Source organism: Misgurnus anguillicaudatus, chromosome 22, assembly GCF_027580225.2.
Source record: "Misgurnus anguillicaudatus chromosome 22, ASM2758022v2, whole genome shotgun sequence".
NCBI lineage: Eukaryota > Metazoa > Chordata > Actinopteri > Cypriniformes > Cobitidae > Misgurnus > Misgurnus anguillicaudatus.
In genome coordinates this window covers 9,644,344-9,657,718 of record NC_073358.2, presented here as the reverse complement: position 1 = coordinate 9,657,718, position 13,375 = coordinate 9,644,344, and the positions used below count along the sequence as shown (strand labels likewise).

The 13,375-nt window shown below is 37.5% G+C and overlaps 1 protein-coding gene across 1 annotated transcript in view; it reads right to left on the bottom strand.

Annotated features, from left to right (window-relative positions):
- Window positions 1-9,714, bottom strand: part of dlg4a (discs, large homolog 4a (Drosophila)) — a 139,891-nt gene extending 130,177 nt beyond the window's left edge. Inside the window, exon 1 of the mRNA XM_055200809.2 lies at window positions 9,161-9,714. Coding sequence (XP_055056784.1) covers window positions 9,161-9,190 — 30 coding nt within the window. The 5' untranslated portion in view covers window positions 9,191-9,714. The remainder of the gene's footprint in view (window positions 1-9,160) is intronic.
- Window positions 9,715-13,375: the final 3,661 nt, after the last annotated feature.

The window sequence follows — 13,375 nt, the reverse complement described above, 5'->3', positions numbered from 1 at the left end:
CTTTCAATCTGCTCCATGCACACAGTAAATGCAGATGGCACATTTTCTAATTTTATTATGAACAGTTCCTTTGTGTTAAAAATATCTATTACATGCAAAAAAAAAATTAAAATCTATTTTGTACTTATTAATGTTCTACAAATAGTATCAAAATATGATTAAAAAAACTACTGTGAAAGAATATGACGTTGAATGTACAACTGTATGGATCTGCACCTGGTGAGCACAAGGTCTTTTAAACAACAACTTAACACTGAGTCACAACAGTACACAACTCATTGTGTGAATTTCTGCCCAGAAAATTACAAGAATTCAGATTCCTTAGCAAGTTCGGCTGTATTCAGTTAAGCTGTGAAAGTGACGTTTTCCCAAACAACTGCTTGAAAATCTGGTCGTTTTTCACTGAAAGTGTGAATTATGACCTTGCTACAGTGACAAATGATCAAATTCAACATGCAAGACAAAGACTGGTGGTGAATGTTTTGTTTTGGCATAGCTCATTAGGGTAGTGCATGAATTTTCCTAACCAGTATCATGTAGATGCCTATAAATAGCACGAAGTGTAAAAATCGTGCAATACATACGCCAAATTCCACTTTGATGATACGCCGGTCCTTCCCATTCACTTGAGCGGTGCATCTTTTTTTGTTGTTTTATTTATTGGTTTCTCAAATTTTTTCTGTTTTTTGAACCATTTTCGCTTGGGTTTAGGGTTAGATTTTAGATTTGCTTAATGAGGTTATTTAATATACAGGTTTCTCCATGTTTTTGTCCATATTTAAGCCATGGTCGCTTGGAGTTGGGGTTTGGGTTAGGATGTAATTTTTATATAACAAAAAGTTGTTCTAACCCTAAACCCAAGCGAAAATGGTAAAAAAATAGCAAGAAATTGAGAGACCAATAAATAAAAATACAAAAAAAGATGCACCGTTTAAGTGAATGGGAAGGACTGGCGTATCATATGCACGCCAAAGTGGAATTTGGCGTATGTATTGCACGATTTTTACACTTTGTGCTATTTATACGCAACTCCATGAGACTGGGCTGGAATTTTCAGGAAACATATGAGGAGCTCAAAGGCAAAAGCCGCTAAACCTCTGTCAAAAATGAGATAATGATATTAATCGAATGCTTTTGGCACGTATTATATGTTCATGAAACACTTTCGGTTCAAATCCGCTTAATGCCAGCTATTCAGAAATACTGGTTTGTTGGAAGAATCCATTAAATGCCACAACAATTTTTCAGCACAGTACTCTAAGTGCACGGAAGAAGAACTGAACAACAGTGCACATAGATGCACACATTTTTACTCGGTTAAAGGAGGTTTATTAAATATATATGGATATTGGTCAACTTTTTGAGCCTTTTATCTACATTCAGAAAGGACAATTAAAAGTGCAAAACTTTTTAGAGGATATTTTTGGGATTTTGTAGCTAAAGACTTTAATAATACCAATAAAATGACTAAAGTGACATTTGTCAAAATAAGACATTTAAATTACTGACTAAAAACCTTTTAAAGTAAAATTACTGAGCCTACACATAAGAGCCTGACAAAAAAAGGCTAATTTACAAGAAAACATGTCAGGCGCACTTAGAGGGTTTTCCATCTGAGCTTTTCATACTGGTGAAACATATTTATTTCATCAATTTAACTCAATCATATTCATAATCATAATTTTGAAAAACATATTCTGATGCACTTATATAATCATAAGCCATCTTTATCTACATACCCCGTTGGTCCCCTTATATGGAAGTCGCCGCAATGTTTCTACAGTAGCCCGAAACGGACAAACTGCTAGCGTGTTTTGTAACTACAATGTCTCAGATGATGACAAGTGTCGTCCTGTGACGGCTACCATAACTTCACTATGTGTTTCGAAAGGGAGGGATGAGCTGTGCAATTCTCAATGCTAGATGTCACTAATAATCTAGACAGTGGACCTTTAAATGTAACCAAACTTTAAAACAGGACTAGTCAACTGGTGGCCACATGCGAAATGCGGCCCCACAATCACATATATCCGGCCCGATTTAAAGTCTGATTTAAAATCAGCATGGTTACTTTTACTTTTCCACAAGGTGAAAATTATTAATCATTTTATGATTAACTTTATCAATAACACTTGAATCCTTTAAAAACGATTGATTACTGATAGATTACTGATAAGTAAATTATTAACTTTAAATATATTCATAGATTAAAGGCTCTTGTGCTGGAATGAGCTTCTCGCTCATGTTGACGAGGATTTACAATTAAACTGAAATTTCATTACAACTGCCACTGGGGGGAAACTCCGACAGTGGCATCCGAATGTAGTGTACAATGGAAAGTTTTTTAAATATTTAAAAAGCGCAATTGTAGTCATTAGGAGTAGACTGGCTATATGTTGTGAAAACTTGAAATGTAACATATTATGAAGATTAAACAGTTTAAGAGCTCTTCATAGTGCTATACAAAAATAAATGTGTTGATTATTTGAAAAGTTTGGTTCCAAAACGCGATAAATGCCTTTCTTTTATTAGTTGCCACCAAAATCAGTATTGTATCAGGTCAGTAATAAAAAGTAAATTCTTAATATGCAAAATCCGATATCCGCCGTGTTATTCTGTCATCTTTTCTCCCTTTTTCCCGAAACGCGATAAACGCCAGTCATCCTTCTCTTCAGAATGCAATAAATCCGCTCAAATCACAGCGCACCATTCCACGCACTGGAAACAAACAATGGCGGCGCATTGAGTACACACAGAATCCTAGTTTTCCTCATCTACTTTGTACCTCCTGATTAACAAACAAACAAAAACAAAATAATACTTTTGATGGCATTGATAAACCTGACTATGGTGGTTTTCTGTGGCGGGGAAGAAACGTAAGCCACTCACACACACCCAAAGGAAAAATGCTGGCTGTTGCTTGTTCTTACACAACAGTATGAAGCTTCTATCATGCTAACACATTGACCCCAGGGACGTATGAAAAACTTTCCATTATTTTACTCAAAGTCAATAAAAATCGAGCAGGACCAAAATATTTTACAGTTGATCGCTGTCAAAAAAGTTCTATGACGACATCCCAAGGATGACAGCAGTAATGACAGTGTTCTTAATATGACAAAGTAAATGTTTTGATTAATGCCATTAATGTTTATATTTTAATCAGTGTATACCACTAGACAACTAAATGAATATAACATGGCAAAGATGAATGTACATTTGTATATTGATTCAATAGATTTATAGCTGGATGGATTCATGTATTTATTGCATTTTGCGGAAAAAATAATCCGTTTTTATATCTTTGAAAATCAAATTATGGATTTGAATGTTTAATGTTGTTATAACCTTAAGATTCTATGTAAAAGTTTGTAACAGAAAATAGCGGTTTTCATCTTGTCAATTTCTTGGTATAGAAAACACTTTTTACCGAAATTACGTCAAAATTTATTTAGTGCGTTTTAGAACCAAACTCTTTATTTACACTTGTACATTTTTGTGCATGTTCATAGTGGAACTGTTGAAATTTGGCTCTTGCAACGTTAAACCGCAATTGTTTTTAAAATGTTTAAAAAGAAAATATGAGTTTTCAGTCATTAAAAGGCAAAATACTGGATACAAGAAGTGTGCATCTTTTTTGAAAATGCATGTTTTTTTTTTAAATCCTATAACAAAAGTAACAAAAAAGGTAAAAATAGGGGTAAAGGGTTGGCCTGCATCATATTTATACATTTTAAAATCTGTCCCTCAAAGAAGAGTAGTTAAAGACCCCTGCTGTAAAATCTATTACACACAACCAGGGCTCTTAATGGGACAGATCACGTCAAGTGCATTGATTCTACATCTAAAGTGCTTTGAAAGGGTTAAATCTTTGCTGCAATCTATCTCTGTACCTTTACATTGAAACTGCAGTACAGAAAATCAACTAAATGCATGAAAACCGAAATCCACAATTATCTAATGTTTTGTCACACTAAGTAAAATCAGCTGGTTATCAATGTTGGTAACAATATTATGTGCATTCCTAAAATTTTGGTAAAGTCTGAATACATCCATAGACATTATACTGGTCAATGTGTGGTAGATTCATCCCCTCTCGAAAATCTTGGAGCCAGATTTGGCTCAATCTCAGTCACCATAGGGAGAGATCCAGTTTCAGTCAAACCGAAAAGACTTTCAAAGGATAAACCTCTGCTTCTGTGCACACACATCCAGCAGAAACACGCATACACCCGAATGGCCCATCTTCATCCACACCAACTAACGAAAGCAATGATGAGACCCAGATACACACACATATCTTATCGAATGCACACCAAATACATACAAATGTTCAATGGTTTTCTTTGCTCATCTCACACCCACTTCATATTGTCTGCTTCTGTCAACCGATGAGCAGAGCCCGCTTCTGTTGCCAAGGGAACAGGCTTAAATCGAATGAAGCCAACAGGAACCAAGTGACATTCGCATGCATCTGTGGCCACAGATGAGCTATCGCGCACACGGACGAAAAAACTGATTACAACACAACAACACACATGCTTAAGTAATATAGGAAAACACACACACAAATACAGATAACCACAGTATACAACAAAATGCAGAAAACTGCTCAACAAAACATAATACACAATACCGACTTTGTGGGTATGAAAGCAGCACAAGTGAAAAGTCATCGCCGCACAACCACCTTAAAGGGATAGTTCACCCAAAAAATTTAAATTCCGTAATGTCCTCACCCTTATTTTAAACCTTTAAGAGTTAATTTCTTCTTTTTTTGGAGTGAACTATCCCTTTGAAGGTGCCGTAAAAATGTATTTATAGGCATAGATGAATAAAGGGGGTCGCAAAAGACAGCTGGAAAACAGGCCAATCTCAACATAACACCAACTGTGACGTTACAGTTGAGATGTACGCCCCAACATTAAATTACACATTAAATTAATTACAATGTTGTTACTATGTTAAAAACAAAATTTGTTACTGCTAAGTTAGCACTATATGCTAGCTAATGCGATATGCTAGCGTTTAGGCCAGTGGTCTCAAACTTGCTCCCCCTCTCTGCGGCCCGCGTCACCTTTTTAAAAATATAACATAATCTGGCCCGCAGAAAGATTTTTATTCGCTTTGTTTTATATTAGTTTGATTTTTGATTTAAACGTTCAAGTGTTCGTTCACACGCGTTAAACAACAGGTTAAAACGAGTCAAAGCATTACTTTCCAAAATGCTCTACATATCTATGAGTGCTCGGGAGCGGAAGTTGCGCTCCGTGGCGTGGGTCCAGTCACCCGTTGCTACGCAGCCATGAGTCGCGCCCTCCTTGATGTCGACGATAACGGAATGCGTGATCGGATTTTAATTCCTCAACTAAACCTTGCGTCAATCATACCATTGTCACCATGCGATCATTTAATCTGGTCGGGACTTTGTAGGGTTTGTCCAGAGAAGATTTGTTACTTGATACTGAACTGTTACTCAGAGAAGATTTACATCCAGAGGAAGTCGAAAACCCTTTCGATCGGATTGCTTTTGTAGTGTAAACGCACATGTGGTTGAATGTGTTCGAACAGCCACAGGATACCGCCTTCTCTCCGCCCATATATCTAATCTGAGGTACTGAACATAATGTTTTACGTCTTTTCTGACGTCTGGTGCGAACACACGGTGTACAGCGCTATTTTTGCCGTTCATTGATAAAACTAAAGCAGCTGATCTCCGCAGTTTCATTTTGCAAGCGTGTGAAAGTTGCGCGATCTTATTTCGTCAATTGCGCTGAAATATCAGAGAAAGCTCTTAAATATACATCTACAAAACACTGCAGCATGTTTACTTAAAAACACAAGCAGCGGACTCCGACATAATATTTAGTTCGCGTCCATATAAACACGTCATTACTCCCGCTCGCGTTTAAATGACAGCAGAAAGACTCGCCCACAGTCTCGACAGACCACCCACTCACAGTATTCAGGACAGAAGCAGTCAAAAGTGGACAAAAGAGATGAATTTAAATACCAGGTGTAAACGTGATGTGTATCTCTTGTCCACTTGTGATCCAATTGATGAAAACACATCTTAATACCAAGTGTAAATAGCCCCTTAAAGTGGTTGTAAGGCAATGGATTGTGGGTGAACTAAGAGAAAAGTCCTAAAGTAAGACACAAAGATGCAATTTTTCTTACAAAACTACCACGGTCATACCACATTTGGTTGTTTTTTGATGTGAACCATGCTAATTCCATTGCGTAGTACCAGTGGCGGCCGATGACTTCTTTTTTTGAGGGCACTCGATGCGAAGTACGTCACAACATGTATGTAGCCCATCATGTGTGTGGTTTGAATTTCAAAATATTTGTTCTACGCGTTGAGCGATCCTATGTGCATCACGTGTGTTGTCAAAACAAGTGCCTGCTGCAGACGCGTCTAAAGGGTTTATGATAAAAGAGACACTCTTTGCCAGATACTTGCATAATTTCATGCGTAATCAGAGTTCGATGAGTCACGATGTTTGAAAAACGCTTTGGAAAAGGAGACGGGCCGACTACCAAAACACACTTATAGCCAATCAGCAGTAAGGAGCGTGTCTACTAACCGACATCCTTGCCGGGTTGCGTATGAGTGGGGCGGGTCTATCAACAGAAGGTCCAGATTCTATTGGGATAGGGGCGTGTTTGTTTAGGTGATTTCAAATATCAACATTGGCTTTCAAACATCGTGAACTCCGCCTTTAAGGGAGTGTCTTGCATGTATTTTGTGAACGTGAGCGTCTCTTTTATCATAAACGGTTTTGACGCGTGTGCAGCAGGCACTTATTTTGACAACGCGTTATGCACATAGGATCGCTCAACGTGCAGAACACATATTTTGAAAACACAAGCAACACACATGACACTCTGAACACTTATTTTGAATTTGCGCCCCTCGGATGAGCAGTCACGAGCCGCCACTGCGTAATACATAGTTTATTCAATTTGAAAAGTTTTGAATGTGAATTATTTTAGCCGCATGTGTGCTTGCTAAGGTTTAAGTGGGCTGAATTAGATCTTTGCTTATTGCACAAATAATCTTCCACCGGGGGCTAACAAACAAAACTAATGTTATGTCATATGGTTTATTTTGCACTATTATTCATAAAAATATATATTAGATATGATTGATGGTTATTGAAGTACAATAGCTGGATGTTTAAAAGTATTTTTATAAACAGCAATACATCCATGAGAAGACCTACTTCCATTTATGTTAGCTTACTGATATGACTGGAGTCGTGTAACTTTAAGGGTAAGTTTTGTGTTTAGAGTAAAATAAATGTTTAAACACTAATTCTGCAAAGCTTTGAAAGAGTTTTAGGCCATGACTAAAAACACTGTCAGTCTTTTCTACCCATACATTTAAAGAGCAGTGCACCATTTTCATCTCATCCCACACAGACGATGTGTTAATTTCTCAGCTCCCTCTCTTTCTCTCTAGCTCTCTCTTTACCTATGACTCTCACTCATAAATTCAGTGCAGTAGGTCTGTTGGGAGTGAGGTCATTCAAGTGCTGAGGCGTAGCATGTGAGGTGGGAGTCATTGTGAAGACCTCAAAAGAGAAAAAGAAGAAGTGATAGAACAGACACAAGCGCACCGGGCAACGTTACGTAAACCGCTCAGAAAGCTTTGCCAGCAACACGACATGGACAAAGAGGCGCATGCCGTCCAGAGCAGTGGGATGTGTCTCACCTCCACGCACACACACGCATATACACACAGCCCTCAGGGCTCTGCATTTAGATGACGAATCACACAAGCATGCAAGTGTTTATTAATGAAAGCTTTAGCTCGTGTGGTCGACCTCTCGTCTCCCACACATATACCTCCTCCCCTTTGTAATTTAACAGAACTGCTTTTCTTTGCTCTTCATGTTTTAGTCTTTGTAATCCCTTCCTCCTCATCATCATTATCTTCCTCACTACCGGCACCACAGGTCTGTGAAGAGCCACAGCAGGAATAGAAATTAACCAGGGCTTGAAGACTGGCACTGTGTTGTCTTTTGGTTTTATGTGTGTCTTCATTTAGTTTCCCTCTGGACACTGTAGTGACCTGTAACTGAGTGTACGCATGGGTAATATGAAGAGATTTTAAAAGTAGTAAAATAAGCTCTCAAAACACTGCATGGGAAACAGAAACACTTCCAATGTTGATAAAATCCACTGTAATGGTAGAGGACTGGATAGTATAATGACTGACTAAGTACTGTATCTCAATTTGACATGTCTTACATGCTTGGAAAAGCAATTATGTTCTCAAAAACCTTTGAAAATCAACGCCTTGGTGTCCGTTTACTTTTTAAGTTAATTTCTGACTCTGCACCACAGCACGCGCCCCAGCTTCACGCGCTGTCACACAAGACGCGTCTGCGTTCTGCACGCGGCAGATGGACAACGCTTCCCGCTGCTTATGAATCTCTCTTTATGACGCCTCGTCAAGTTAAAAGTTCAACTAAAAACAAAACGCGGGCCTCCTTTTTCAACGGATCAGAACTCCAGCTAACTAACGTTTGGTATTGTTTAGTCATGAAAGTTTTCTTAACGTAAATAAAACGTTTCCTTTAGGTTTGTTTTTGTGCTAATTTCTTCATTAAGGCGGTATTGCGCACTGATGTCTCCCAAGTCTGAAGTTGTTTGTAATTATACAAATAAACGAACTGTTAAACAAAGCTTTTACAGAATGTATACATTATTTGTATTATTTCACACAAAAACTGCATGCAGCACTGGGATGGTTGTAAAAAATAATAAATAAGGTTAGGTTAAATCTATGTTAAATAAAGAACACGTTGAGCATCTTATTTAGTTCCCCAAAGATAACCAAACGGGAAGCAAATGACAACGTTAGGGAACGTTTGGTGTTTGCTGGGACGGCCCATCACGCGCAAAACGTGCAGGAATGAAAAAGGGGGGAATTCAAATAAAACAGCCCGGAATTCAATCTCAACGCGAGCTCGTATAAGAGAGATGGATGAGACAAAAGAACAAAGAAGTGCTGAAGCCACAAATATCTCCAGATGAGCTCGTTACAACGCGCTCCCTTCACGTTACCAGGTTTACGCACCAGCAGCGCGAGAGTAAATGAAAGTTTCCCCCTCGCGTCCACACCGCATATTGCGCTGAATCGGCTTACCTTGGTGGTCACTATGCAGAGGCAGTCCATGGCAGAGAGAAGTCAGATGGAGATGTATCCAAACCCCCGTACCCCCCTCTCCCCTCTCTCCCTCCAGCTTTTCTCCTTCTCTCTTTCTCTCGCTCTCAGCGCCCGGCGTTCGCTTCTCTTTTCTTCTCTGTATCCCCTTTGACTGACTTAAGCATTGAAGAGAACGAGCACGAGTATGAAGGGAGGGGGGACGTAACGAGGGAGGGGAGGGATGAGAGGAGGTCTGGTTTCGGGATCCGGCAAACGAGGAAAGGACGAGGAGGGATGCGGGTAAGGGGTGAGATCCAAAAATGACGAAACGGAGAGATGGAGGATACGAGCAATTAAAAAGTGATGGCGAGGGGAGGATGAGTGCGGAGACGAGAGGGGGGAGAAAGAAAGAGGGAATGCACTGAAACGACAGAAGATGTAGAGAGGTAGAGAGAGAGAGAGCACGCGCACGGAGGGAGGAGACATCTAAAGATGGAAGGGGAGGTGAAGATGTGTGGAGAGAGGGTTCAAAAGCGAGATTACAGACTGAATGAAAATGGAACGGCTAAAAAGAGAGGGAATAAACGAATGAAAGATAGGATGAAGATGATAACGAAGGTACTCCGGTTGTCAAGGCTTTCTGTAACCGTTGCCTTGGCAACGCTGCAGAGTTGTTTCTGTGTAAAGAATCTGCTGTCATGTGGCAGGCAGTGGCAATGTGAGGATTGGAATACTGCATACTAAACAGTGTATACTGCATACTTCATATGTAGCATGCAACAATGAGCCTGTAAACTGTACATGCTACATTTTTTTCTCAAGACTTTACTGTGGTGCTTGCCTAATTCAGAGGTTGGTTATAAGTTATTTTCTTGAAAAATTATGGTTGAATTTCCAATATACTCTATAAACGGCTTTATTAGGGGGAGCCTTTTATTATTGGAAATAGCATAATGCATTGATAAGATACGCAGGTGACCTTCCACATTTGCCAGGATGTGCCGAATACGATTAATGCACACTGCATCAAACAGTGTATCCCACAATGCAATGCACTTGTCTTGACCTTCTGTTTCTAGAGTAACAAATTAACAGGAAGTATGACATCTTAATCTTAATACAGTGACTGTTTTACTTCTGCAAAGGAATGGGAAATTATATATTTTTTTATTTAAAAAAAAAATCAACACACACGCAAACACACACACACACACACACACACACACACACACACACACACACACACACACACACACACACACACACACACACACACACACACACACACACACACACACACACACACACATTTCTGCATATTGTTATTGGTTTTATTTACATATTAGGTAAAGTATTTACACATTCTAAAGTTAATTATATATTTTACACTTAGTTTACTTTAAATAATAATATTTTATAATTTGGCTTTTTTTTAAACATCAAAATGCATCAAAAACTACAAAAAAATCTACAATTTAAAAAGACCACATCCAGTAAAATGAATGGCTCTTTATGGCCCTCTGCTGGACAAAGTAATTTATTTCCTAAACTGTAATCCTTTTAGATTGGTCTCTAACCAGCAGTTGGCAGAATTCAACACCTAACACTTAGATCAATATCCAGAAACAACTTAACCCCTTCAGACCTGATTTTTCAGGTGTTTAATTAGTGTGCCTTATTTTGATTGGTTGGTCAGCATTTTTATTGGTTTGAACCACACCGGACAGGGATTAGACTAGTCCTAGACTAAAATAAATGTAAGAGCTGTCCAAACTGAAAACAACTTGCACTGACATATCTTTAAATACATCAGTGCCCTTTGTTTTGCCTCAAAATGAACACAAGTAATGTTTTTAGTAAGGCATGTTTGTTAAAACAAGTTATATTTTCTAATTAACTAAGGCCTAGCCCTGTCTTAAGATAATCCCTGTTCGGGAAACAACCCCATAAAAATTTAACATTTCACATGCAAGCTTATTGTGTAGTTGAGAAATTCTGGGGTAAATAGGTACAAAAGTACTTTTATCTCCCAAAACACAGCATTAACCCTATAACTGTCACCGCCCCTTTTGAGTGGGGGGGGGGGGTGAAAAGGTGATCTGCACGTTAAAATTACTATAACTCTGGCATTCTTTGGTTTAGAAGCAAAATCTTCATTCTAAAGAATTTATAGTTTTACACTGAGGTGTTTGAAGTTGTAAATATTAAATGACAAAAAAGTTATACCCGTTTAAATTTATTTGAAATAATAAAAATAATGCAATAAAGTATATACTCTCTAATCAAATGTATATAAAAAATAAAATGTTTTACTCTCAAAACACCACAACAATAAAGACACAAGTCTCAACTAGTTCTGAACCAAATTTTAAGTGAAAATAACAAAAAATGAAGTTTCTGTCACACTTTTAGTGGTTTTACCAACCAAGGCCACTAGGTGTCAACGGTTAGTTGCAATATCTTGTCACAAGTTAATAAATGACTGTCTCTGCATTGTTTTTAATGCAAAAAGGTTTTGAAATATGAAAACTACATTCTTAGAGCTTTCCAACAATATATAGTTTGTCAAGATTTTTGAAGATTCATGTATTCATTTTGAAGAATATTAGAATTATACGAATTCACATGGACTCCTACAGGGTCAGTGACAAATAACAAAATGACTGTCCCTACTAAATTTCCATCATCAAATGGCCTTGAAATATGAAAACTACATTCCTAGAGCTTTCCAACAATATATAGTTTGTCAAGATTATTTCAAGATTATAGGGTATTAGTGTTATAAATATATAATCATTTATATGTATTCCTATGGGGTGAGTGACATTTAACAAAATAACTGTCCCTATACAAATTCTATCATCAAATGGCCTTGAAATATGAAAACTACATTCCCTGAGCTTTCCAACAATATATAGTTTGTCGATGTTATTTCAGGTTAATGGGATATTTACAAATAAATATGTAATAACATTTTGGGCCCACCTGTTGGTCTGCGACATTTTAGAAAATGACTCTTACTACATGATTTTTTTTTTAAAATAATGTGTGGATATATTAAACCAACATTCTTAGACCTTTCCAACGGTATATAGTTTGTCAAGAGTGGTGTAGGTTTAGACTATGTAATTGTTTTAAATATGTAATGCCAAACGTCCCACCTGTGGGACAGTGACAGTTATAGGGTTTTAATGTATAGACGAGAGGTAAACAAAATGTTTTATATTTTTGTATGGTTAAAAAGAGTAATTATAAAATATATATTTAATCAATTATTGGGGTCATACTGACCCTTAGTGTGTAGTGGAAGCTAGGGGCTTATGAGGGTTAAAGGGGCCATGGCTTTTTTAAGATGTCAAATAAATCTTTGGTGTCCCCAGAGCACATATGTGAAGTTTTAGCTCAAAATACCATATAAATAATTAATTATAAAACGGGCAGTTTTGGTTCTTCATTCTGATTGGTTGAAACGCGTTCTAAGCCGTGATAAAATACACCGGTAACCTCACGGTTCAGACCACATTACATTAGTATCACTGCGCCACTGTTGCTGCGTACTGATTTATGAGAATAAACACAACAGTCTTTAATCATATTTTTAATTTGTCTACAATTGCACAATTAATGGCGATATCCAAATAAATGTCAATAAAAACTGTTGAGTCATCTCGTCAATAAAGAGAAAACGTTGTCTGAGGAGTTTATAACTGAAGTTCATACGCCCGCTATTATCCACTGGGTGGCGATCTTTCCCAACTTAAACACTGACGCATTCACTGAAAACACAGTGTAGTACTGTTCATGTCTGAATCTGATGATTTCTTACTAAAGTTCTTCACAAAAATGGAATTTTCTCCGCTTTTAGCTGAAAATTTGAGAGGTGATAACTGATAAGAGAACAAATTAAGGTAGGATGAAACTTTTTGTTGTTGTTGTTGTTTAAAAGCGGATGGTCTGTTCTTTCATTTTATATTTATGTTTATTTAAAGAAGATAATTTTTCTGTAAGGCATTAAACTAAAACCGGGTGGCAACTTAAAAAAAAACGCTGACGGGGAAAGAGTTCAGCATATGCTTACAAGCATATTTGATCATCACTTCAACAGCACAATATAAATGTTAATGTATAAATTAGATGAATGGTGATTTATAAAATAAACACCACCGTCTTTAATCATATTTTCATTGTATCTTTGCTGCGTCTGTGTTGTTTGTG